At 50.0% G+C, this 23,437-nt stretch overlaps 1 protein-coding gene across 1 annotated transcript in view; it reads right to left on the bottom strand.

The window, feature by feature from the left end:
* Positions 1-855: 855 nt before the first annotated feature.
* Positions 856-23,437, bottom strand: part of Atxn10 (ataxin 10) — a 146,613-nt gene continuing 124,031 nt past the window's right edge. The window contains exons 11-12 of the mRNA XM_023702486.1: positions 2,457-2,643; positions 856-1,793 (exon numbers count right to left, since the gene is read on the bottom strand). Coding sequence (XP_023558254.1) covers positions 1,787-1,793; positions 2,457-2,643 — 194 coding nt within the window. The 3' untranslated portion in view covers positions 856-1,786. The remainder of the gene's footprint in view (positions 1,794-2,456; positions 2,644-23,437) is intronic.

Below are 23,437 nucleotides of genomic sequence, written 5' to 3'. Positions count from 1 at the left end.
ATAGCTACAGCATTACAAAATAACTTCTGCGGATGCCTGCTATCAAGCAGCGAGCCTTTCTTCTCTGCCTTTTAAAGCGAAGTAGGCCAAAAGCTTTGTCGATTTGCTCTCAACAATAATACGAACACAAAACTCGCTGTGACCATTCTGTCCCTTTACAAATTCTGCGGGGCTGGCCTGCTTTCTTCCACTCTAAATGCCCGACGGAGGTGGTGACTTAATCCCCAGCAGCGTGTGCAACACGGTTCCCAGGAGCTTGGCTGTGCGGGAGCGCAGGCGGCTGCTGTGCCCCAGGGGCCGGCTCCCAAGGGAATCAAAAGCAGCCACAATGCAGTCAGCGGCGTGTTTTCACCGTGTGAGCCCCACACTTCCTACTTAGAGGACACAGGCCACACCCTGCGCCTCTTCTCACAAGGCTCTCTTTTATCAGCGTGTGTTTGTTATTATACAGCTCCTGGCGACATGTTTGTGTGACTCCGCTGGTGTGCACACAGCCATTGAGGAGAAAAGAATGTCTACTGCAAGCTTGTTAAGAGGAAAAAGGGGCTCCCCTGCCTGCCTCTGGCCAGGCTACGGGGGAGGGGACTTTAACTCTTTGTGGTCCAGAACACCACACCTTCCAGGCAGAGTTTACACTTTGTGGTGTCTTCTTTGCAGGGAAAATGTCACAAACACAAGGGAAAACAGCTTTCAGAGCGCGCTGTGATGCCAGATACTGGCGCTGCCTCAGAGCGGCTTCACGGAGCTCCCTGGACGGCGGCGGCGCACCGAGCCCTGTTACTTCCCTCTCAGCAGGCTCAGGCTACTTCTACAAGGCGAGTTAAACGTGACTACCAAGACACTCAGGCATTTTATTTTAGAAGCCTTTATTTTAGCTTGTAAAACTTTTCAGTGGGTCTCCATTGTGCTTGCTCTACACGTTTTAACACAGGAGTTCCCCTAAATCTCTGGACCTACTGGTTTCGTGCTAGGCGATCCCAGTGTGACGGCTCGCTATCTGGCATTTCATGGCGATCTGGGCTGTACGATCAGCGCTCTTTGTCCCGTTCCACTTCAGATAAGAGGTGAAAGAAAGAGGCAGACAGATGGGAAGCTAGACACGCAGCAGCAGGTGAAAGCGCTTTGCTCTCTACAGGGGCCTGGAGGCTGGTAAGACGCAGGCACTCACCGTGAGCAGGGGGATGGGAAGAGTTAAGGGACACCGCCTTGCTCCCTCACCCCCACATTCCAGAGGGCAGGGCTCGGTGACAAGCAGCACCTAACTCGAGGAGGGTGGCTTGTTGAGCTAATTAACTGGAAATGAGTCTCGGCAATGTTTTGGAAAGGCAGAAGGGGAGCAAAGAGCCTTCTAGAACTAATCCCAGTGAGAAACTACTTCAGCGGGCTGCCAGCATTCAGAAAACCCAACGAGGAGCGGCGAGGGGATGGAGCGAGGCTGACATCCATCTGAAATGATGCACAGAATGCAGGCAGAAGGCCCAGGCTCGGGCAGTGGGCTGCGCCCGAGAGGACATTTATTATCTGCTGCTACAGTTCAGTACGGCCACGACGCAAATGCACACTCTATCCAGGGGACAAAGTCACACCACACAGCTGACTAAATGCGCAGAAAGCAAGCAGACTCGGGCACTTTCTCTTGCAGCTCACACACACTGAGCACTATTACCTAAGGGACTCAGAGCTCCCAAATTGGACCTGGACGTCTTCACAGATGGGCGGTTTCGTACGCAGAGAGGACAGAAATTCCACAAAACAGACTGTGAGTTCAGACATTTGGATGGAGAGTTCAGTCACTAAGAAGAAAAAGAAGCAAAATATATATATATATATATATATATATATATATATATATCTCAAGACTCATTAGAGGGCGAAAACACAGAAGTCTGGACAATGCCCACACGTAACCAGCAGGAGCTGAAACAACACACCCAACACCACACAAGTGGTCTTCTGCTCTTTCAATGGCAGTGAACATTAGTTATCTGAGGAAGAAAACCTGGTTTCTAACCAGGAATGTCCTAATTTAGACCACATGTACCTTTTTCTTTTCCTTTGGCAGTACTGGGACTTGAACCCGGGGCCTTGCACATGGCAGGCCAACACTCCCCGCAGAGCCATGTCCTCAGGCCTGCTGCTTTCCTCAACAAGGCCCACCACAGTGTCGCTGGGTCGCGTAAACTGGCCTCAAGCTTTCAGTCCTCTACGTCTTCCTCCTCAGCAGACCACTGTCCCCTCAGCTCAGACTGTGGATAAATTCTGCTGCACTTTTTCTATTTCTGCCTCAGGAAAAGCTTGATACTTTAACTCTGAAGAAAGTGGTAACATAAAGCCTGAACAAAATCCCATTTGAAGCCCTTGTCAGGGTCCTTATGGGTGGTCACATGGAGACTGTCACTGGGATGCAAGAATAGCCCCACGACTGAGTACAGGACAGCTCACACGAGGACACTTACCGTGGCGGGGGGTCACATGTGGACTTCAAGATCAGCTTCTCCCCCCTCTTTTCAACTTCGAACCCCATCTTCTTCAGTAGCGAGGCATCTGCCAGGCCCTGCTCCTCCAGCTTGGCGATCAGATCCTGGTTCTGGCTGTTGTCCTCGGTGAGATTGCGGATGGCGTACACCGCCCACTGTGTCAGGACTGCAGCTGAGTGAAGGAATCGCAACTACACATGGGCTTGGCTAGGGCAGATCAGGGGACATGGAGACACTGACAACCTCCAACTATCGCCGAGGCCACAAACGTGTGTCCACAGTGGAAAGCATGAAAAAGGCCCAGTTATCAGTAACAACAATTTCCCAGGAGTCACTGTGGCATCTCCCTCATTCAGTGTCTGAGAGACAAAACTAGAAGGCCTTTGACAGATTTCAGTACTCAGGCTTCAGAAAGTATGTGACACTGATTATCTGCTTGTGCCTGGCCCTCACCTGAAACGTCCCACTCAGTGGCCTGCAACACCAACTGCAGATGGCCAGGAAGCCTATAGCAGCAGCGCTGTTATTTACTGAGGAACTGGGCTCAGCTGCCAGGGGCCCTGGGGCCCCAGGGAAATCATCAAGTGTTACCGCACCTCCTTCCACAGGGGATCTCATGGAAATGGTTACAAGGACCCACCTTCAACAGCGGGAGCCTAAGAGGCCACTGAGGATGAGGCTGGGGATCTGCACCCTGGTCTGGGGGGATGACAGGGCTGGGGGTGGGATGCTTGTAAAAGTTCTTCCAGAGAAAGCAGAAAACAAAGTCCTTTCCCCTCATGATGACCAGAGGCACCCACCTGGGCATAGCCCCAACTGAACGGTGTCGGATGCACCGCTGGAGTCAAGCTCTGACCCGCGTGGAGCTCTGCACTATGGGCAGGACTGGCTCTGGGTCACTTCTTCCCCAGCCCAAGTGAGAAGCCAGTCATAGAGCTGCTGGATCTTTCTAGCAGTATCTGGGAAATAATGAATCAACTTATTTATAATCTGGTTCAGTAACCTCGCAGAAAGGAGCAGAAAGGAAAGTTCCATGAAAGATGGCTGAAAAACATCAACAGTAGGGGCAGCTGTACCTCCAGTAGGGTTTGGAGGTTTTGAAAGATTTCTCTAGTCTAGGCCCTGAAATGTACCCTGAGTTGTTTAAAATCCTGCTGAACCCTCCCGGATGCCTGGCGGGATGCTCTGCAGCCTCGATCGTGGCCCAGCCTGGCCTGCGTATCCCAACTGCTTCAGCCTGGCAGGAACAACCCGGCCTGGGTGTGGGTGCGGTTTGGGGCCTGGACATGGCCTCGTGCCAGAAGAGGCCCAACCATGACCGCTGGGTGAACGGCCCGCCGGGCTTCGAAGGTCTATTGCCTTAACCACTGTGTGTATCAATGACTGGCCTTGCCCAGATGGCCAAGGAGAGGGACTGTCTGCCCAGCGGATGCTGACTACACAGTGAGTCACCAGTGGCGGGGACGTCCTTCCTCATCTGCACATTCGTCTGTCACCCTTTATGACAAAACCCGGGCCCTTTATAAGAGTGTGTTTCTTTTGTAGAGGCACAGCTCACGGAAACGTTCAGACGTTTCCTAAGGCCTGACTCTGAATACTCCCCTTCCCACAGTCACCTTCGTGCCAGCACGGCGAACAAAAGCAGTGCTCCTGCGTCGGCTCTCCCACCGCGAGCACCACCGGCTGACACTCGGGATGGCACTCTCTTCACACAAATTCACTTTTTCCCTTTTTGCAGGAAGAAGGGCAGCCAGTGACTATCATGAGAACTGGCTGAGGAGCAGATGCCTGAGAGGGGAACGCAGACAGGACGACACGTGGGAGTAGGGGCTGCTGGCCTACGTGTGCAACCCGAAGTGGCAGAAGCAAGGCGTTTCCTTCCTTCTGCAGCTTCCGAGTTACTGGCTGGGATATAACTAGAAGACGGCAATCTGGGCTTGCCACGCACGCACCATGAGCTCCTGAAACGGGGCCAGTTACCTGGACTCTGAGGAATCCGACACCCTTGCAAATGCAGCATACGGAGGAGAGCACCGTGCCTAGACCTTCACGTCATCAGCACCCCACTCACTGGGGGTGAGTCCCTCACGCCAAGGCCTGGCACATCTCTTGCCTAGGGACCGTTACACCAGTGGGTTCTGTCTGCCCACCCAGGAGCTGGCCTGGATGGGCACCAGCTGCTTCCTTTCTCCCAGGGTGCACCGAGTGCCACCTCCTCTCCTGGAAGCCTTCCCTTAGCATCCTAGGATCGCTTGACCCAGCTGAGGTTGGCTGCCCCTGCTGTAGGTTTCTGGAACATTCTCGTCCCCCTGCACTATACCTGTCTGCCTGTGTGTGTGAGCACCGCAAGGGCAGGGGCAGCAGGGGGTGTGCTTCCATTCCCCCAGCACCCAGTCCAGCTCCCGGCACAGGGCGTCAAGTTCAATATGCATTTGCTAAAAACCCGTCGCTATGACTGTGTTTCGTCTGCCCTAATGACTCTGTACTTCTCATAGCATGACGGCTAGTATCTTACTCACCTGTCTGTCCTGCAAGCCTACCACAGCGCTGGCCATGTAGAGGCGAGTGTGCCGTGCGGGTGGGGGCACAGCGACCTACACAGGCTGCACACGCCCTCTTCTGCAATGGTTTCCTGACTTAGGCCTCGCAGGGTGGAGGGATTAAGGGGAAGCAAAACAACAGCACACCCTAGGCAAGGAAGCTGGACCAGAACACCAGAAACCAAACGGCAGAATTCCCACACGGACAGGGCACAATGGTGATTTCAATCTTGTCCATCTCTGGCAGGGCTGTGGGAAATTTTCTATTGTGTTTTGTGAGAATACTGTTGGCATAGTATCTTATTATCAATTCCTCCTCCCAGGGTTTGTTGGCTGATTTCTGCAGAAGAGACTAGCATGGTCTCTTGACTGGCCCTAGGCAAGAGATGTGCCAGGCCTTGGTGTGAGGGACTCACCCCCAGTGAGTGGGGTGCTGATGACGTGAAGGTCTAGGCACGGTGCTCTCCATAATAAGAGACAGGCTTATTATCTGATAGGGAAAGGGGCAAACAAGACCGAGGGACAGCCACCAGAGACAATGGGCTGCCTGCAGCTGGGTCTCGTGGAAACCACCTTGGGACAAATGTCGCAGGACTGACAACTTCCTAGACGCAGGATAGAAGCCCAAGCACAAGAGGCATTCCCAGTACAGAGATGTGGAGGTGCGGGGAGATGGGGCTGGAGCAGACTACTCAGTGCCTTGAAAAGCAGAGGTGAGTGACAGCAAAGCACAGCTCTTGTCACTGCAGTGACCTTTTATACTTGTGCTTGTTGGCAGCGGTCCTGGGAACTATGTGAAGCTGGAGTCTGGATTTTGCTCCGGGGAGTGCCCTGTCCGCTCCGGTGAACACTGGGTGTCCTACCTATCCCAACATCCACTGAGAGATTTGGGCACTGCTGTCCAGGGTTTCAGATTCAAAACCCATCTTTTATAGTTACTCCTTTCAAAAAAAATTTTTTTTAAAATCAAAGGTATTATTTTTATCTGGTGTTAGGCTCTAGTTCTTATTCTTAATTTTTATTTATTTACTTTTGTATTCTGTGCAGGGTTTCACTATGCAGCTTGGGCTCATAGTGATCCTTCTGTTTTTAGCCTCCCCAGCACTGGGCTACAGGCATGTGCCACCAAGCCTAGATTCGGTCGCTGGCTCATTATGCCCAGGGGTGGGGCCAGCGCAGCATGTGGCATCGGGGAATTGAACCCCAGCTCCTGTCCTTGCCTAAGCTGGCACTTAGTCCTTTGAGCTATCTTGCCGGCCCTCTTAATTTTAAAATTGATATATAAAGACATAAGAACCACATAAACATAGGGTAGCACGTGCTGTTCCAATACACGTGTACGCTGCATGACATTCAGAGTGAGGCCAACACGCACTCCTCACACACTTGCCATTTCTTCAGAACTGAGGACTACTGTCTGCTCCCTGAAACAGTATGTGTCACCACTGTCCCTGGTCACCCTCCTGTACAACAGGGCAGCACAGCATCTCATGCCTGTCCAACTATGATGTAGTACGCATTTGCCTGAAGAAAGTGTCCTTGCATGCCATCCAGCAGGAAGAGGGACACTGGGAGATACAGCCTAAGGAGGTGTCTGAGCCCAGCCCCAGGCCATGAATATGCATGGCTGAGGACCCAGCTGGGCTGCAAGGTCACCAGGGAGACTAAGGCAAGTCCCAGTTAATATTCACATTGCCCCCTTGTCCCTTCTCTAAGAAGGCAGTGAGCAAGAAAGAGTGGAGGAGCAAATTAAACATCTTCCTGAGTCTAATCCTACCAACACTTGAAGTGCTTTATTGCACGTTCAGCTTTGGGCAGAGGGCGCCTTGCGTTTCCATGGCTACTACAAATAGAAGGCATAAGCCTATTTGTTGCAAAACTGCCTTGAAAGAACCCGCACTCAGCACCAACTGAGGGCTCCACAGGGCCAGCCAGTGCCTCAACAGAGCCTGCTGGTGTCGTGACCGGGGTCACAGGGACTACAGGGCAAGAAGCTCTGGGTACCAGCTCAGCAGCTGAGACCCCTGTGCCCAAGAAGGGTGTGGGGGTGGGCAGGGGTGGGCACAGTCGTCAGACTGAGCCGTGGCCTTGGAGCAGCAGAGTGACGCGTGGCTGAAGCAAGAAAACTCCAGGAGCGCCGCCGCCGCCGCGTGGGCCAGCAGGTTGACGTGCCAGGCGCATGCTGAAGCACAGCCAGGGAGCTACAGGGCAAGGCTGGCGCCGCCCGATGAGAGAGACCTTGGCAAACTGCAGGCAATACTTACTGCAGGGCCTCAGCTTCTGCGCCAAGCAGAGCAAGGGCCACGGCTACCCAGGAGGCTCTGAGGAGAGAGCCGCACAAGCCAGCTGCACACACCAAGAACGCTTTCAAATACAGCAACGCCTCGGTTCACAAATGCCTCTGTTCCTGAACCATTCATTTGGTGAGCAGACGCAGTCAGCAGAAATTTGCTCCCACTGTGAACTCCGCGCTGAGTGACAACACGGACTCAGCCAAGCTCCCCAGATTCATGGAAGAGTTCAGTTCCTGACCCGAGGCGCCACTGCGTTTCTTTTAGTTCTTATACACTTTAAAGACTGGCTAAAACCAAAAGAACAATGGTAATTGTGACACATGAAAATAAATCAATTCAAATTTCTGTGTTTATAGATTTCTGGTCGGGCCTGGTCACCTGCACAACGGCCTTCTGGGGCTGCTTTCAGGCAAGGACGGCTGAATTTGTGGCCGTGAAGGCACGACAGCCACAGGCCCAGAGACACGCCCCATGTGGCCCCCTGCAGGAAGCTACTGACATGGGCCAGGAATAGGAAAACCCCAAGTGGCACCTGCTGAATGACGCATTAAAGTACTGGGGGTGAAACATTATTTAAATAAAAACAATTTAATCTGTTTAATTTTTTAAACTTTTCCTATGTAAATACCTACACGTATTTTCATACTACGTAAGCGGGTACGTCTGGCTTCCAGAGCACAGGTTTGAAAGCTCTCTTTAGACAACAAACCCATAGGGGCAAAAGACAAGATGCAGCCCGACCCCTGGGGCGGTGCAGCCCTCAGGACGCTGGGCTGAGATGGGCAGGCATCAGAGGGGCCTGCTCACCAGGCCTTTCCAAGCCAAGGAGGTGTCTGCCTTGCTTTAAAAAGTTCCTCATAAAGAAAAGGTGAACGGCAAATACTCTTCCATAGCTTAACGAGAGCAGCATCTTCTCCAGCCACTGGAAAACTACAGATTCTTCACAGTATGAAGTAATAGTCTTTAAACTGTTCTGAAAATGCCTTCTATGAGTAAAAACCCAACATGCCAATTTCCATCATGCAAAGAGGAAACGAGTGAGTGTGGCCCTGGACCCAAGCAAGAGAAGCAGCCCTGGCCACCCTCCAAGAACAGATCTGCCAACTGAGTGGAGCAGGGGGGCCTTGGCCAGGACTGCTCAGGGAGGGGCTTCCGGAGTGAGCCAGCCAGCAGGTGGGGAGCAGCAAGGCGCCCCGCAGGAGAGAGGTGAAGGCAGGCTGCGAAGGTGGGCGATCCTTCCCCGGAACTCAGGAGGGGTCTCCTGGCTGTGTGGCCTCCCCCTTCATCTACCACCACCTCTGGTGCTCAGCATTCTTTCCACGCCTGTTCTCTGGGTTCAACACACTGTGCCCCAGGGCGCAGCAGGGCAGGCTCCACACAGCACGCCCTGCGCAACGCCTCTGCACGCCAGTGTGCGCTCTGGCTTCCTGTTCCAGAGTGCTGTTCCACTGGGGTCTCATTTCCTGCTCTGTGTTGTTTTTAAAAAATATATTTTTAAAATTTTATTTTATTTATTTATTTGATACAGTGTCTCACTACACAGTTCAGGCTCCTAGTGATCCTCCTGTCTCAGCCTCCCCAGCACTCAGATTATAGGTGTGTGCCACTGTGCCCGATTTCGGGGCTGACACGGCGCCTGGGCTTCCAGGGCCAGCACAGCATGTGGTAGCGGAGCCCGGACTTGAGTCCCTGAGCTTGCCAGGCAGGCGCCTGGACTGCAGGCTACTTCCCCAGCCCTGCTCTACATTCCCACTCTAAAGCCTCTGCGGCTGTTTTTAACATGAGGAAACGTGGGCGCCTTGAGTGCTCAAGGGCATGCTGCCCGCCACCTGTGTGTCCCAGGGCACACGGCAACTCAGGGTCACAGCCACATGCCTACACACAACTGCGGACCGCAGAGCTGCCCCCAAAGAAGTGACATCTTGTCACAGCCCCTGGGAAGGGAAGGCCCATCCGCTATCCCTGTCACTTGCATTCCCTTCCCTTAAACGACCTCTGGAGGGAGAGCTCCGATGCCTCACCATGACCCCTTCTGAGACTCCAGTTCTCATGCAGGACCTTGCCACCAGTGGCCTCCACAAGCTCCCAGCCCACCCCAACCCAGATGTGGAGTGCCCTGCGTCCAGGGCACGAAGGAGCAGCCACCACAGGCCAGTCCAGCTGGCAGTGAGGTCATGGGAAGACGACAGGGCTCGCTCCGCCAACACAGTCATCACACATGCTTCCCACTCCAAAGCCTCTGCGGCTGAGGGGACGCATTCGCAGGTACCTCATGCCCCCGGGCTCTGGTGGCAAAGGATCCTACGCTACTGCAACTAATTCTGCACACTGCGTGTTCTGGAATCACTTTACCGACCACTTCAAAGAGGCTCGTGGTGGACGCAGTCACAGCCTGGCATCCCTATCGCACTACAGGTTTCAAGATCAGAAACAACCAATACCACTTCTGACCCAAACCACACGAAAGCACCCGGGCCGCCAAGTGGTTCCATTTGTGTTTGGGGTAGTGCTCCAATGTCACATCTGAGACTCTCCAGGGGCCAATGCACGTGGCACATGCAGCAGAGCACCCAGTACTAGCACAGCACACAGCAGAGGCTTGATACCTACATAAGAGGCAGGCCCTGAGCACACTGGGGGCAGCCTCTCCTATGTCCACCTAGTGCCACTCAGCACTCTGGGGCACTGCGCATTGCCTTGGGCTCCTGGCTACTGGGCCTCCAGCCTTATCTGTCACCACTGCTTCTGGTACAGAAGAGATAGGGACTCTTTAATGATGTGCCTCTTGGCACCTGACTTCCACCTACCAGTAAGGGATGGCTGCACCACTTCTCTGTGAGACCTGGCTTAGGGGACGCCACTGCATAACTCCATGGGGACACACGGCACTATGACAAAGCCGGCCCTTGAGCCTGTGGCTGGGACCATCTGCGAAGCCAGTGAGCTTCTTGAGTGGGGTAATTACACTTAAGTGACACAATAGCTGAGATTTATGCCTGACAGATTTAAGAATGGAAGGCGAGGAGACACAGTTGAAACTTGGGACGCTCAGGCCAAGAGAGAGGATGCTTCTAGCATACCTGGTGCTCTCTGAAAGCAGGCATCAGACAAGCCGGGCGGGCAGCAGCACCGGCCGCTCTCAAGGCAGGCACAGGTTTGCAGCGCACCATCTCCATGCGAATAAAACCCTCATGTCCACCAGCTGGTCACCACAAGAAACAGCAAAATAATGACCCTAACAGCGAGCCATGCATGTGTGCGGTGGAGTATGCTTTTCACTTCAGTGCTGTGAGGCTGAGGAAGGAGGGCCACAAGTTCAAGCCCAGCCTGAGTAACTTCATGAGTCTCTCTCTCTCAAACAAGGCATAAGAAAGGGTTAGGGACCTAGCTCGGTGTGAGGCCTCTGGGTCCGACATTCAGTACCACCAAACAAAAACAGCACAGCTACCGCCCCCAGACGATACGCTGGCACGAAGTCCTCGGTCCTCACAAAGCCCCACAGTCACCCTCATCCTGCTAACGAGACAGCGCGAGGACATGAGGAGGAGGGGGCGCGACCTGCCCACCCTCACACCAGGTGTGTGGGGGCCGGACAAGGGGCCACAACGCCCCCACCTTGTTCTGTACCCACAGAGGCCAGCGCATGGCCTCTGGAGGGGACACAGAGCGGTCCCTCCCGCCACTCTGGCTGCAGATTTCTACGCTGCTTAGACATCAAGGAGAGGCACAGCAGGATGTAAGATCCTGAGACAGGTCCCTTTCTCTCCAAAGAAACGTCAGATGACAAAACCAACCCAATGCCATCAGCCAGGGCATCCAGGTCTGCAAAACACCTGTGGAATGAGCTACTATCTAGAAGTTTAAAATGAAACAAAAATTGGGAGTAAAAAAAAAAAAAAATCGGGAGTAGAAAAAGTCAGTAATCCCATTTAAATTGTAGGAGATTAGTGCAGCTATAGCACTAACTGCATTTCAGAATTAAGAAGGTATAGCCAAGGGTCAGAAGCAGCTCTGGGCTGAGGGATTAAGTGAAGAACAGACAACAGGCACTTCTGGCAGAGTTACAAGGGACAAGACAGGGCAGGCACCCCACACGAGGGCTGGGCAGCTGTCCCTGCCGAAGTCACTGGCTCTGGGTGGTCTGAGCTGTGAGTCACCAGGCCGTATGGAGTGGCTCTTTCCTGGCCCCCACTTTCCTGCGGCCCCCAGATCTGAAAAGGCACATGAGGACAGGCACGTACGGCGCCTCCGATGTGCAAGAGACAGAGGGGGATGCACCGCTGCTGTGGTCCGTCTGCTTCTACTTTCAGCAGCAACAGTGACACCAGGCAGCCTGGTTTCCTCTCACCTGGAGGGTGACACCTGGGGACAGCCTCCCCCCGGAGGGGCACTGCGGCCTCCATCTCTATGGCCGACAACGAGATGCCTAGAATATGCACGAAGTCCGGCAGCCGCTAGAAATAAAGCCACTAGCGACTATTTCAGTGCCGTGGTGGCCCTGGCCGGGTATTACATTGTAAGCTCATCCTTTGCCTCTTGGCTTCTTTTAAGGTTTCCAAGATTTTTTTCAGGAGGTCACTGAGCTACAAAGAAGTTAACCCTTCAGCGTGCTCTTCCTCTTCGCCACCAGCAGCAGGCCTCCTGATCCTTAGGTGACACCACAGAAGGGACTTAGGTGTGGACAGAGCTGAAATTGCTCATCGCATTCCAAGGCCCGAGATGTACTCGTGCTGCAGGGCTCGCTGCAATGCACGCAGGACCAGTCTGCTCTGTTCACCGACATTTCTCTCACAGGAGAATATACACGTGCTGAGTGTGGTGACACACTCCTGTGATCCAAGCTATTAGGAAGGCTGAGGCAGGAGGGTTGACATGCTGAGGCCAGCTCGAACAACTGTGTCAAAATACAAACACATTCACAGTCCACCGCTCCCTTCCCCACTGGCTGGCTCCGTACCTCCTGATCCCATAAGCACCAGTCCATGCTCTGCTTCTTGGACTCCAGCTCTTCGAGGTTTCTCTCCTGAAGTGGCCTGACATAGGACATGCTCTTGGTCACTGGTTTACCTCACGGGACGTACTTAAGGCTCCTCCACACTGCAGTACATTCAGAAACTGGCTTCCTCTTTAAGACTGCGCAGTACTTCACTGCCTGGACGGATCACAGCTTGCTTGTCTTTCCTTCTTCCCTGTATGCCTGCGCCGCTCCCGCCGTCCAGCGTTGCTCCGGACACACGTGCAGAAGTACCTCTCGGAGACCTGCTTTCAGTGCGTTCCGCATACACGTGGAGGCAGAACGGCTGAGCTGCACACTCCGTTTCTAACTTTCTGAGAACCCCGCTTCTCCTTGGCGACTACACACTCGCTCCCACGGACAGAGCACAAGAGTCACAACTCTGGCACATGGTAGCTACATGTTATTACTCTTTTAAACCCTGGTCATGGGTGGTATCCAGTTGTACTTTCCTTGCATATTTCCCTGAGGATTAGATGGTAAGTTTTTTTGGGTTTTTAATTTTTTTTTTTTTTTTTTTTGCGGAACTGGGGATTGAACTCAGGCCCTTGCACTTGCCAGGCAAGTACTTATGCTACTGAGCCATCTCCCTGGCCTCTCCCTGAGGATCAGAGACAGGAACATCTCTTCACGCACCTATTAGCATCTGTATGCCATCTTTGAAAACAATTTTTATTAAAATCCTTCGCCTGTTTAGAATCAGGTTGTTTACTGATATTTTTTAGAAGTTCTCTATAAATTCTGGATTGCTAATTCCTTATCAGATACATGATTCACAAATATTCTCTCCCATTCCACAGTTAGCCTTTTATCATTTATATTTTCTTTTAATGTGGAATAAACCAGATTCTCATGTAAGCCAAGTTTTAAATTTCTTTTTGTATTCTGTGCTTTTGGTGTCAAAACCCAAAAAATCACTGCCAAATCGATTTTTTAAAATTAATTTTTTAACAAAAAATGTATTTAGTGCAGGGCCTACAGGGTCTCACTACACAGACCGGACTTGCAGTGGTCCTCCTGTTCTCAGCCTCCCAAGTGCTGGGACTGCAGGCGCGCGTCACCACACTTAGTCTGAACCGTCATCCGAGCACGCCCTGCGGGCAGGCTGACACACTATGCCAGGGCTTGAACCCCATTTCTATTTTTTCTGAGTTTACAATTTAGTTGTTACATTTCAGTCTTTGTTCTACTTTTTGATTCCTAATAGCTTTGTACTAAGCTGCAAAACCAAGAGACGGGGCACTGCACTTTTTCCTTCTATGTATTGTTCTGGCCACTTGATTTCTCGTGAGTTTCCATATGACTTTCAAGATGGCTTCTCAGAGTTCAGGCACAAACTTCACTGGACCCCGGATGTGGACACAGTGAGTCTGCAGGCTGCTCTGGCAGGCACAGACACCTCGGCGACGCTCAGGTTCCCTCTCTGCGGGTGCGGTGACGCACACCCAGAGCCCCAGCACTCAGGAGGCTGCAGCAGGAGGCGCTCCAGGATCCAAGGCCAGCCTGGGCTGCAGAGCTGCTTCAAGGAGAGCCTGAATCACACAGAGACCCTGTCTCGAAAAACAGAACAACAACAAAAGCTTCCAATCTAGGATTACTGGATGTGCTTGCATGTATGTCTGTTGTAAGGTCTTCTAAAGGTGATAGTCTGAAGTTCTCATTGTACAAGATAAATCAGCTCCCAAGTGTATCATTATTTTTGATGCCACTGTGAACGGAATTCTGAAGTCTCCTCTTCAGACTGCTCAGTATTGGTACACAGTGACGGATCTCTGCGTGGCTTCCCATCTGAGTACCTCACCGAGTTCACCAGTTTTAACAGTATTTTTGTGGACATTCAGGGAATAGGGTAATATCCTATCATCTATCAACAAAAACAACTTTACTTCTTCCTCACCAATCTGTATGCCTTTTAGTTTTTCTTGCCTCATAGCTTTGGCCAGAACCCCTAGCAGTGCTGAAGGCAGGAGGCCTAAGGCCTTGCTTTGATCCTTGCCCCAGAGGAAAACACCAGCCTTCCACCCCGACTACACTGCTCCCTGTGGCTTTCTGTTCTTGGCTTGGATTCTGTTGAGGTAGCTACGTTACTCCTAGTTGACTGCTTTTCCTCACAAAAGGGTATTGAATTCTGTCAAATGCTGATTCTAAGGGTAATTGGCCATGGAGGTTTTTTGCTTTTCTTTTCCCTTTGCTCTGTCAGTGTACAGTAGTAACACTGCCAAGTGTAGTATGGTGAAGCACGCTGCATTCCAGGAATAAACCCCACCTGGTCACGTGCACGATCTCTTGGCACGCACTGAATTCAGCGTGCTAATATTCAGCTGAGGATTTCTGCCTCAATATTCAAAAGGAATACTGATTGGTAGTTTTCCATTCAGATCCAGTTTTCTTATCAGAGTAATACTGATCTCATAGAAGGAGTTAGGACATGTCTCCCTTCTGTCAATGTTTTGGAAAAGTTGGAGGATTGGTGTTAGCTCTTTAAATTTTGGTAGAATTCAAAGCTGTCAGGTAAGGGCTTTTCTTTGAGGGAAGACTTTCCAGGACTGACGTAGTCTCCTGGCTACAGTTTTACCTGGGTCTTCTATTTCTTCACCATTTAGTAAGTTTCCGCTTTCTAGGAATCTACTCACGCCCTCCAGCTGATCCAATCTGTTAGTGTACATGGGTGCATGCTATTTTCATAGTCATAAGAGATTATAAGAATAATCTCCCATTTTGTGTCTGATTGAGTCTTCTTTATTGGTCAATCTGTTGACCTTTTAGAAGAATCAGCTTTTGGTTTCAAGATTTTCTCTACAATTTTTCTATTTTCAATGTTTAGCACTTGCAGTTTTGTGTACATTTTGTCTGTCTCCTCTGTGCCACCTTCGCTCACTGTCCCTCGCTGGCTTGGCACCAGCTGTGCCCTACTGTTCCTAGTTCTGTAAGCCGCACAGCACACTGACCTGAGCTCTTTCGGGGCTTGGAAGTCTTCACAGCTCTAACTTTTTCGCTTAGCACTGCTTGTACTGTGCTTGGACTGTGTTCCCGGAGCTTGGTAAGTTGTGCCTGCATTCTCATTAGTTTCAAAATACTTTGAAATTTCCCCGTGATCTCCTCTATGACATTCATAGGTGTTTTTCACTTTTCCAGTCTTGCCGATTTCTATCTTCATCTAGAGAGGATACTACGCATGTCTGTCTCTAAAATCTCCTGAGATTGGTGGTCTACCATGCCACCAATCTATGCAGAAAAACATCCAGGCACACTCGAGGAGAACTGGCCTGCTGCTGGGGACGGGGCAGCAGCGCCTGCGGGTCCAGTGGCTGACCGTGCTGCTCACGTCCTCCACTTCCTCCCCGTGTTCTTGAAATCTCTAATCTTTGCTGTAAAACTGTCTTTCCCTTCGGTTTTTGTCTGCTAGATGTGTGCGTGGGTAGGTATGTTATCCCTCCTTGCTGTACTGAACTTTTGTATTTATCTACCATGTCCTTTTCTGGAATCAGAATCACTGCTTATCGCTTGTGTCATCTTTTAAATATCATCTTCACACTTGAGTCTCTTGTGGAGAGCACACAGATGGACTGTGTTCTTATCCACTGCGTTAGTCCTTTTTTAAAATTTTTATTTTATTTTGAAGAGTAAAAACAGAAGCAAGAGCAAACAGAAAAAAAGAAACAGGGTAACATACAACAATGCTTGTGTTACAGATTTTCAAAACAGGAACAGGTAATTAACAATGGTTGTTATATTATTTATTTTGATCATCAAATCTGTTGCTCAGGTTAACAGATACAATTATGCCAGATTGAGGAAATGACTGAATACTGGTGCTTGCTTTCAAGAGCCAGTGCGTTAGTGTCTTGGTTACTCCATTTACATTCAAAGCAGTCACTAAAAAGGAAGGACTTACTATGTCACCTTCCTGTTGGTTTCCTGCATAACAGCACTTTGACCCTTATTTCCTGCAGTACTATTTTCTTTCATGTTTAGTTGATTTTTTTTTTTTTTTTAATAGTGGAAGGTCTAACTGGACTGTTCATTTCTTTTGTGTCCGTTCAGGGGTCCCATTAGCCATCTGAAGCTGTAATGTTAGAACAGGCTAGAGCCTGAATTTACGTTGGCTCAGCGCCAGTGACTCCTGCACCTTTACCTGTGGCCTTCTGCAGCTCCAGCTCCAATCTTTCCAGGTTTCTCCCTCCTTTGGTTGTTAATGTCACAAAGCTGTGCACTGTCCCACCAAAGTAACTGTTAATTATTTTAAGTGCATTAGTCTCTTAAATTAGGTAGAAAAATGTGGAGTTTGAAACCATGTGATAATGGCGGAGCTTGTCAAATTGTCCATAAATTTGTCATTGCTGAAATATTCCTTTCTTCACATGGCTTTTAAGTCTCAGTCCAATGAGCCATCATTTCAGCCTGCAGCGGTCCCTTGCGTACTTCTTTTAGGTCAGGGCAGCAGGAAGAAATTCCTTCAGCTTTTGTTTATCTTTGGGCGTCTTAGTTTCTCCCTCCCATTTAAAGAACTGTTGGAATAAAGGATTCCTGGCTGACATTTTTTCTCCCTTTCAGCATTGTGAACACCGCATCCCATGGCTCACGGGTCTACAGAGCGCCCTTCTGCTGAGCACCTGTGACAGACTTAGTGATGCTTTCAGATTCGTTGTTTCTCAGCAGGCTTGGTCATAACACAGCCCTTCCTCACCTTGACTGGCTTAAGAGACCAGGAGACAAGCAAAGCACACCCGGGGCAGGTGAAGCAGCCGACCGTGGACTGAAACCTCCGAAGCCCTGAGCCACAGGAAACCTGCTCTCCTTAAGTAATGTTTGCCACACATTTTGTCATAACAACAAAACAGGGATTAATATATTCAGTGTGGGTCCCTTTGAGTTCACCTTATTTGGAATTCACTGAGTTCCTTAAACATTTACAGTCTAGTCCTTTTTATCAAATCTGGGGAGTTTCCAGTCAATATTTCTTTATTCTACCTGCCTTTTTCTCCCCCCTTCCTCCTCTGTACTGCAATTATGCAAGGGCTGGCCTGATGGCTCCCACAAATCTTATACTCTGGTGACCTTTCTTGAACTTCCTTTCTTCGGCAGACTTGAGACTTTCCACTGTCCTCTCTTTGAGTTCACGGATTCTTGCCTAGTTCTGATCTAATCCCTCTAGTATTATACCCTCCAGCTCCAGAATTTCTTTGGGGTTTTGGATCTCTTGGCACACTGCTTTCTTGCCGTTCTTCACACGTTCTCCTTTGGACACCCATTTTTAAATGTTAGTCCAGCAGCTGTTGACCCCCCAAACCAACCGCTACCGTGGGCTGGGAGCAGGCTGACCTCTCCACCATGGCCCGGCTCGCAGGTCACACTGGCAATGCCTGCTGCCAGGGGCAGGTGGGTCTTGTCTCTGCTGCAGGATCTCCAGGCTGAAGAATGGTTGGAGTAGGAGAGGTGAGCCCATCTGAAAGTTGGCTCAGCTTTTCTAGACCTTAAAACCATTAGCCAACAAAAGGAGGCTGTATGACCACACGAGGACAAGAAGGCCCCCGGCTGCCACAGGTATCCACCCCCAGGCGCCACGTGTGGTGGCACAGTCCCGGCAGAAGCACCACTCAGTTTCCTCTGAGTTCCTCGGGGCCCAGGGCCATGTCAACGATGCAAGCCTCTGACGTGCTGCTCGCAGCTAGGCTCTGAAGAGGTCTGAGCTTGCCTGCCCCCTCTGGGGACTCCGTCTTGTAAGTGCTGTTTAATCATCTATCTCTCCACCTTGATCGTGACCAAGGGTCACATCTTCCTCTGCTCGGTGGTTTGGGGCTTAGCACGTGACCTCTTTAATTTGTGTGCAGAGAATTAATGAGAATCCGCTTATTAAGGGCCAGGGGAGAGCACAGACTCCGTCCCAGGATCAAGCACACCCAGAAGATTTCTTCTTTTTGTGTGTTGGTCCCACAAAAGCAACTAGTACAAATAACATAACAGTTCCTATAAGAATGTCTGAAAATAAAACAGCCAAGGGGTTTGGACAGATCCCTGTGTCACTGTTATACCTGATTAAAGTTATTTTAGGAAAAAATTCTCACAGTCATGGTTACCTGAAATATATTTTGCTATGCCTAACTTCACCCACTCTTAAAAAATACATATTGTGTGGCAATGGCATTTAAGTATTACAATTTTAAAAGTTACTTATTAATTTCCTAAAAGTCACTACTGTTCTTAATAAAGAAAGCTAATGCAAAAAGAAAAACTGGCAAATAATTAAACCTAGCAAAACAGAAGTGAGACTGGGGGCCTGCGCCTCCATGGCGTAGTGCTGGCCGTGCGTGTGCACTGAACCCCTCGCGCTCTGTCAGCACTCAGCCGCTGCCGTAATCTGTAGTCGTGTGACTGTAAACCTCATGCCTTGGGATAGCTGCGATAGTGAAAGTCTGGGTGACTCAATAAAATCTGAAGACTGTGGCCAACGACGCAGCCTGGTAAAGCCATTTGGGGACAGAGGTGTGACATAATCACCAAACACCCATGATGGGGCAAGCAGCACTGTGCACAACTACCACAAAAAGGCGCAGCATGAGGGGCGCCGGGCTCTGTGCTGCCCGCAGGGCCACACACAGGGACTCCAGCCTGTTCCGGCCTGTTCTAAATCAAGGTGTAACATTTTTGTCAGTAATTAAGAATGACAATGCTCTTCTCCTAGGCAGAGCTCTTCCCAATAAACACACCAGGAAGCATGCAGGGGACCTACTCTGCAAAGTGCTGTCTGAGGAAAAGGTTCCCAGAAACGAATTACTTCTGGGGCTTCTACTTTAAAATTACTTTCATAGGCCAGTAAACTTACCAATGAAAGGTGACAACCATGGGGAGAGTCTTCAGGCAGGGATTTCCAAGGCATTTCCCCTAAGCTCAGCCAGTGCAGCATTTAGGAACGGGACCTAAGCTGGGAACGCATCCTGAGCATTGCTCAGCTACAACATGGGTCCTTCCAGGCCGCGCTGGGGCACCGCGCTTGCATGACTCTGCTTCTGCTTTCCCATGAATGTTACACGGTGGCCCTTAACACACTTGGCAGTCGAGTCTTTGGACAGGTGACATTCATGCTCAGCCCCACAATGCTGTTACGAAAACCCCAAGGGAATGTACGAAAGGGTCCGGCACAGGCCTGGCACACAGCAAGCGCCCAGTACATGGTCCAGGTACTTCTGACGAGGTGCAGCACAGGGCAGCACCTCACAGTGCGCACCCAGGAGCTCCTCCCGTGTGCACAGCCACAGGCCCCTACAGAAGATGCAGGCTGGGACAGCACCCCAGATGGAAGGCCCTGCGCCCTGCGCTAACTGCAGTCACCCTGCCACCTGGAGCACCACTAGTCTGGCTTCTACTACCAGGCATGAACTTCACCTGTTTCTGAAACTCAGCTACACTGAATTGGGCTGTGCATGCCGTGTCCTGTGTCTGGACCATTCTGCTCTGCATCACGCTGGCCAGCGTCCCTCCTGTGACTCTACAGTGTGTGCTCAGCATGACTGGTGGTGGTGAGCACCCCACCTGGGTATCCTCTCCTATGGGGGGCAGGATCGTCTTTTACTCTTAAAAGTGAGCTATTTACCCATGCTTTGTTGTTCTATAGGGCTCTTAATATATTTCTGTCCTACCCTGTAGCCCCAATAGAAATATATATATATATGCCCACATCAAGAGCAAACGATCAAAACACAGATCAAAAAATAAAAGAAAAACACTTCAAATAAAGTTCAGCTGTTTCTATTTGGAAACAACAACAAAAAAAATCCCACTCACCACAATAAACTGACAAATAAGAAATTGACTCTGTGGTAGCAGAGCTGGAATTTTCCAGTGGCACCGGCTACTCTGTCATTACTGTGGGTGACCCAAGAGTGAGTGGGGGAGTGAACAGCTGGGCGCTGGATGGATCATGTCCCCAAAACAGGAGCGCCAGGGCGGGCCTCGCAAGCCAGACTCTGAGCTGTTGGCTTTCCATGAACCACCGGCAATCCCAGTTCCGAGAAGCAGGGCAGAGAGCCTCCAGCCTCAGCCCCAGCAGAGGACAGTCCCGACCTGCAGGTGGCTGAAAAAGTGAATGTGTCTGGTTCCTGCATCCCACGAGAATGGACGGCAACCCAGGGGTACCACACCCCACTCCCACCTCCTTGCGAGCCACAGTGATACATGGTGCTCACACGGAGCCAGCGCATCCAGAGTGATGGGCACCGGGAGCACACCCAGGTAGCCACTGCTGCTTAACACAGGACACTGAAACTGAAACTCGGGAAACGAGGCTGATGTGTGTGCACGTACTGAAGAACGAGATAAACCACACAAATTCAAAACACTGTCGCTGCCACACTAAGCATACTTAATGAAACAAAGAAGCCATGGGAGAAGTTTCTCGTGGGCTTATGATCACCCTGCTCAGGAGAATGAAGACACGGTGCTGCTCCACAAGGGGCAACTCGGCTCCTGACCCGAGCAACTGCACACAGCGTCGGCCTCCAGGCTGTCTGAACAGGGAGCAGGTTTGAGGGGCGACACTGCTTACCTCTGGACCTGCGCCCTGGAACACTGCAAGACACCGGCACACACGGTGCAACAGGCTGCTGGGTACCCAGGCCCTGGGCTCAGCCGAGCTTTGTCTGAAGAAGAGTCGCCAGAATACTCAGGACAGAACTCTGAGGTGTCACCTCCCCTGGAGAACATCCTGTGTTTGTCAGGGCCAGAAGAGGTGTGGGGTGTGAAAGGTGTCCCATAAACACTGAAAGAACAAAGGTGTAAATGATGGGGTCACAGGAAAGAAATCAGAGAGGGAGAAGGGAGAACATTCCTAAGTTGTGCAGAAAGGGTACAGGGAAGACAAGGAGCAGCAGCAAGACAAAAACAGGATGTCACACGGAGACAAAGAAAAAAGTAATATGTTCAAGATGATGTCATTAATTCTGATAAATTAAATCTTACAAATTTTAATGAGAAGTGCAAAGTAACCACTGGTTTTGGCAATAAGGTGGAAAATGGTGGCATCAACAAACCACAAGCTGGGGAGATAGCTCAGCAGCATAAGCGCCTGCCTAGCAAGTGCAGGGTCCTGAGTTTGATCCCTGGTAGGAAAAAAAATAAAGTACAACAAACAGCAAAACATAAACAAACTCCTACTTTTACTCCCTTTTGAAGCTCCACTGGGATTTTGAAAAAGGCACAAATCCACAGGCGTAAAAAAATTTCTAAAACCAAAAGGCCAATGACAAGAAGCAACAGACAGGGTTATGATGACAAAGATGCTCTAGGGATTAGCTCCCAAGCCCAAGAAAGCTGGTTCTGGGCATCAGTGAGAGACAAAGCAGTGATTCAACTCGAAGAACCTGCTAAAGCCCTGGTGGGTCTTGCGTTCTTCTTTGAAGGCGAAGATTAAAATAGAAGGGCTTTCTAGAAGTTTAAGAAGTTGGTGAAACTCATACCTCTTCATTTCAACAGAAAAACTGAAAATTCATCCACTCCTCAAGAGGGCAGGAGGACGAGCAAGAGGCTGAACCAGCAACAGCACAGAGTGGAGGCAGCCTGCTGGGAAGAGCAAGAAAGTGAGTGTGTGCGCCCAACGTGAGGAGCCTGCAGTTAGCCCGACACATGCTGGCCATCGGGTACAGGGTTCCCGGAACGATCCCGGAAACACAGAGGTCGGTCAAACAGAAGCTTTTCAAACAAACTCAGGTGTTCCCCCAGTGAACCTATGTTACAGGACATTCTAAAAGGGGACAACAAGCAGGAGGAAATGATCCCAGACAGACGGGTCTTGTGAACCTTGTCAGGGTTAGGTAGTGAAAGGCGACGAGGGCAGTAAACATGTGTTCTGATCTAAACAAACATGGGCTACCAAGGAAAACAGTAGTAACCTTGTATGCATTTTAGAAGTAGAGTCAAAATATAACACAACTGGGGGCCGGGGAGATGGCTCAGTGGAATAAGCGCTTGCCTGGCAAGCACAAGGGCCTGAGTTCAATCCCTGGTTCCGCCAAAAAACAAAACAAAATAAATAAATACATAAATAAATACAATGGAAATAATCCAAAGCAAGAAAGGGAAAAACAGTGAGAACATTTAAAGAGGCTTAAGGCATAAATATGTTAGTAATTACATTAAATGTAAATGGGTTAGATGCAATAGTAAAATGTAAGGATTGTCAAATTAGAGTAAAAAGGGGCAAGGGAGATAGATGGCTTAGGGGCTGGGGAGATGGCTCAGTGGAATAAGTGCTTCCCTGGCAAGCACAAGGGCCTGAGTTAAAAACAAACAAACAAACAAACAAAAAACCACACACACACATATTAAAGTAAAAAAGAACAGCTATATGTTCTTCACACAAAGCATATCTCATACAGAAAGTCTGAAGATAAACAGATTGAAACAGTTATAATATGTAAATCCACCCCAAGGCAAGCCATAGCTCTATTAATATTAGGCAAAGACACATTTTTAGAAAATTAATTCTAATGACAGCAGAGGTTATTTCATACCTTTATCTAAAAGCAACTGCCTCAAAGTACATAAAGCAAAGTTATATAACCCAAGAGAGAAAAAGACAAATCCATAATCATAGGCAGAAATTTTAAAGAACCTATAATTGAGCAGAAAAACACAGTAAGCACATGTAAGCTTTCAATACAACTATTCACAAACTTAATGTACTGGATGTACTTGCGCCCAGCTGCAGAGGAACAGAAATGCTTTTGAAGCAGGGACAGAAAATCTGCGAGCACTGATCTGTACCAGGTCCCAAAGCAAGTCTCATCTGCACAGCAGAGGTCATCAAATGTGAGGTCATTCAGCATCAAGATCCTAAGGCACTGATGCTAAAAGGGAACCTCAAGAACAAAAAATCCAACCAAACCAAAACAACAAGCAAATTCTCTCCTCCTCTCCTCTCCTCTCCTCTCCTCTCCTCTCCTCTCCCCTCCCCTCCCCTTTCCTTTTCCCTCCCCTTCCCCTTCCCCTTCCCTTCCTAATGTATTTGGTGCAGGGTCTCACTGCACAGTTTGGACTTGTAGTGATCCTCCTGTTTTCAGCCTCCCCAGCATTGGGATTATAGGCGTGAGCCATTACACCCACTCTTAGTGTCCAGCT

The sequence above is a fragment of the Octodon degus genome, unplaced genomic scaffold (assembly GCF_000260255.1).
Source record: "Octodon degus isolate 3935 unplaced genomic scaffold, OctDeg1.0 scaffold00153, whole genome shotgun sequence".
NCBI classification, from domain to species: Eukaryota; Metazoa; Chordata; class Mammalia; order Rodentia; family Octodontidae; genus Octodon; species Octodon degus.
Note: the sequence above shows the minus strand (reverse complement) of the source record. Positions and strands in the feature narration are given on the sequence as shown.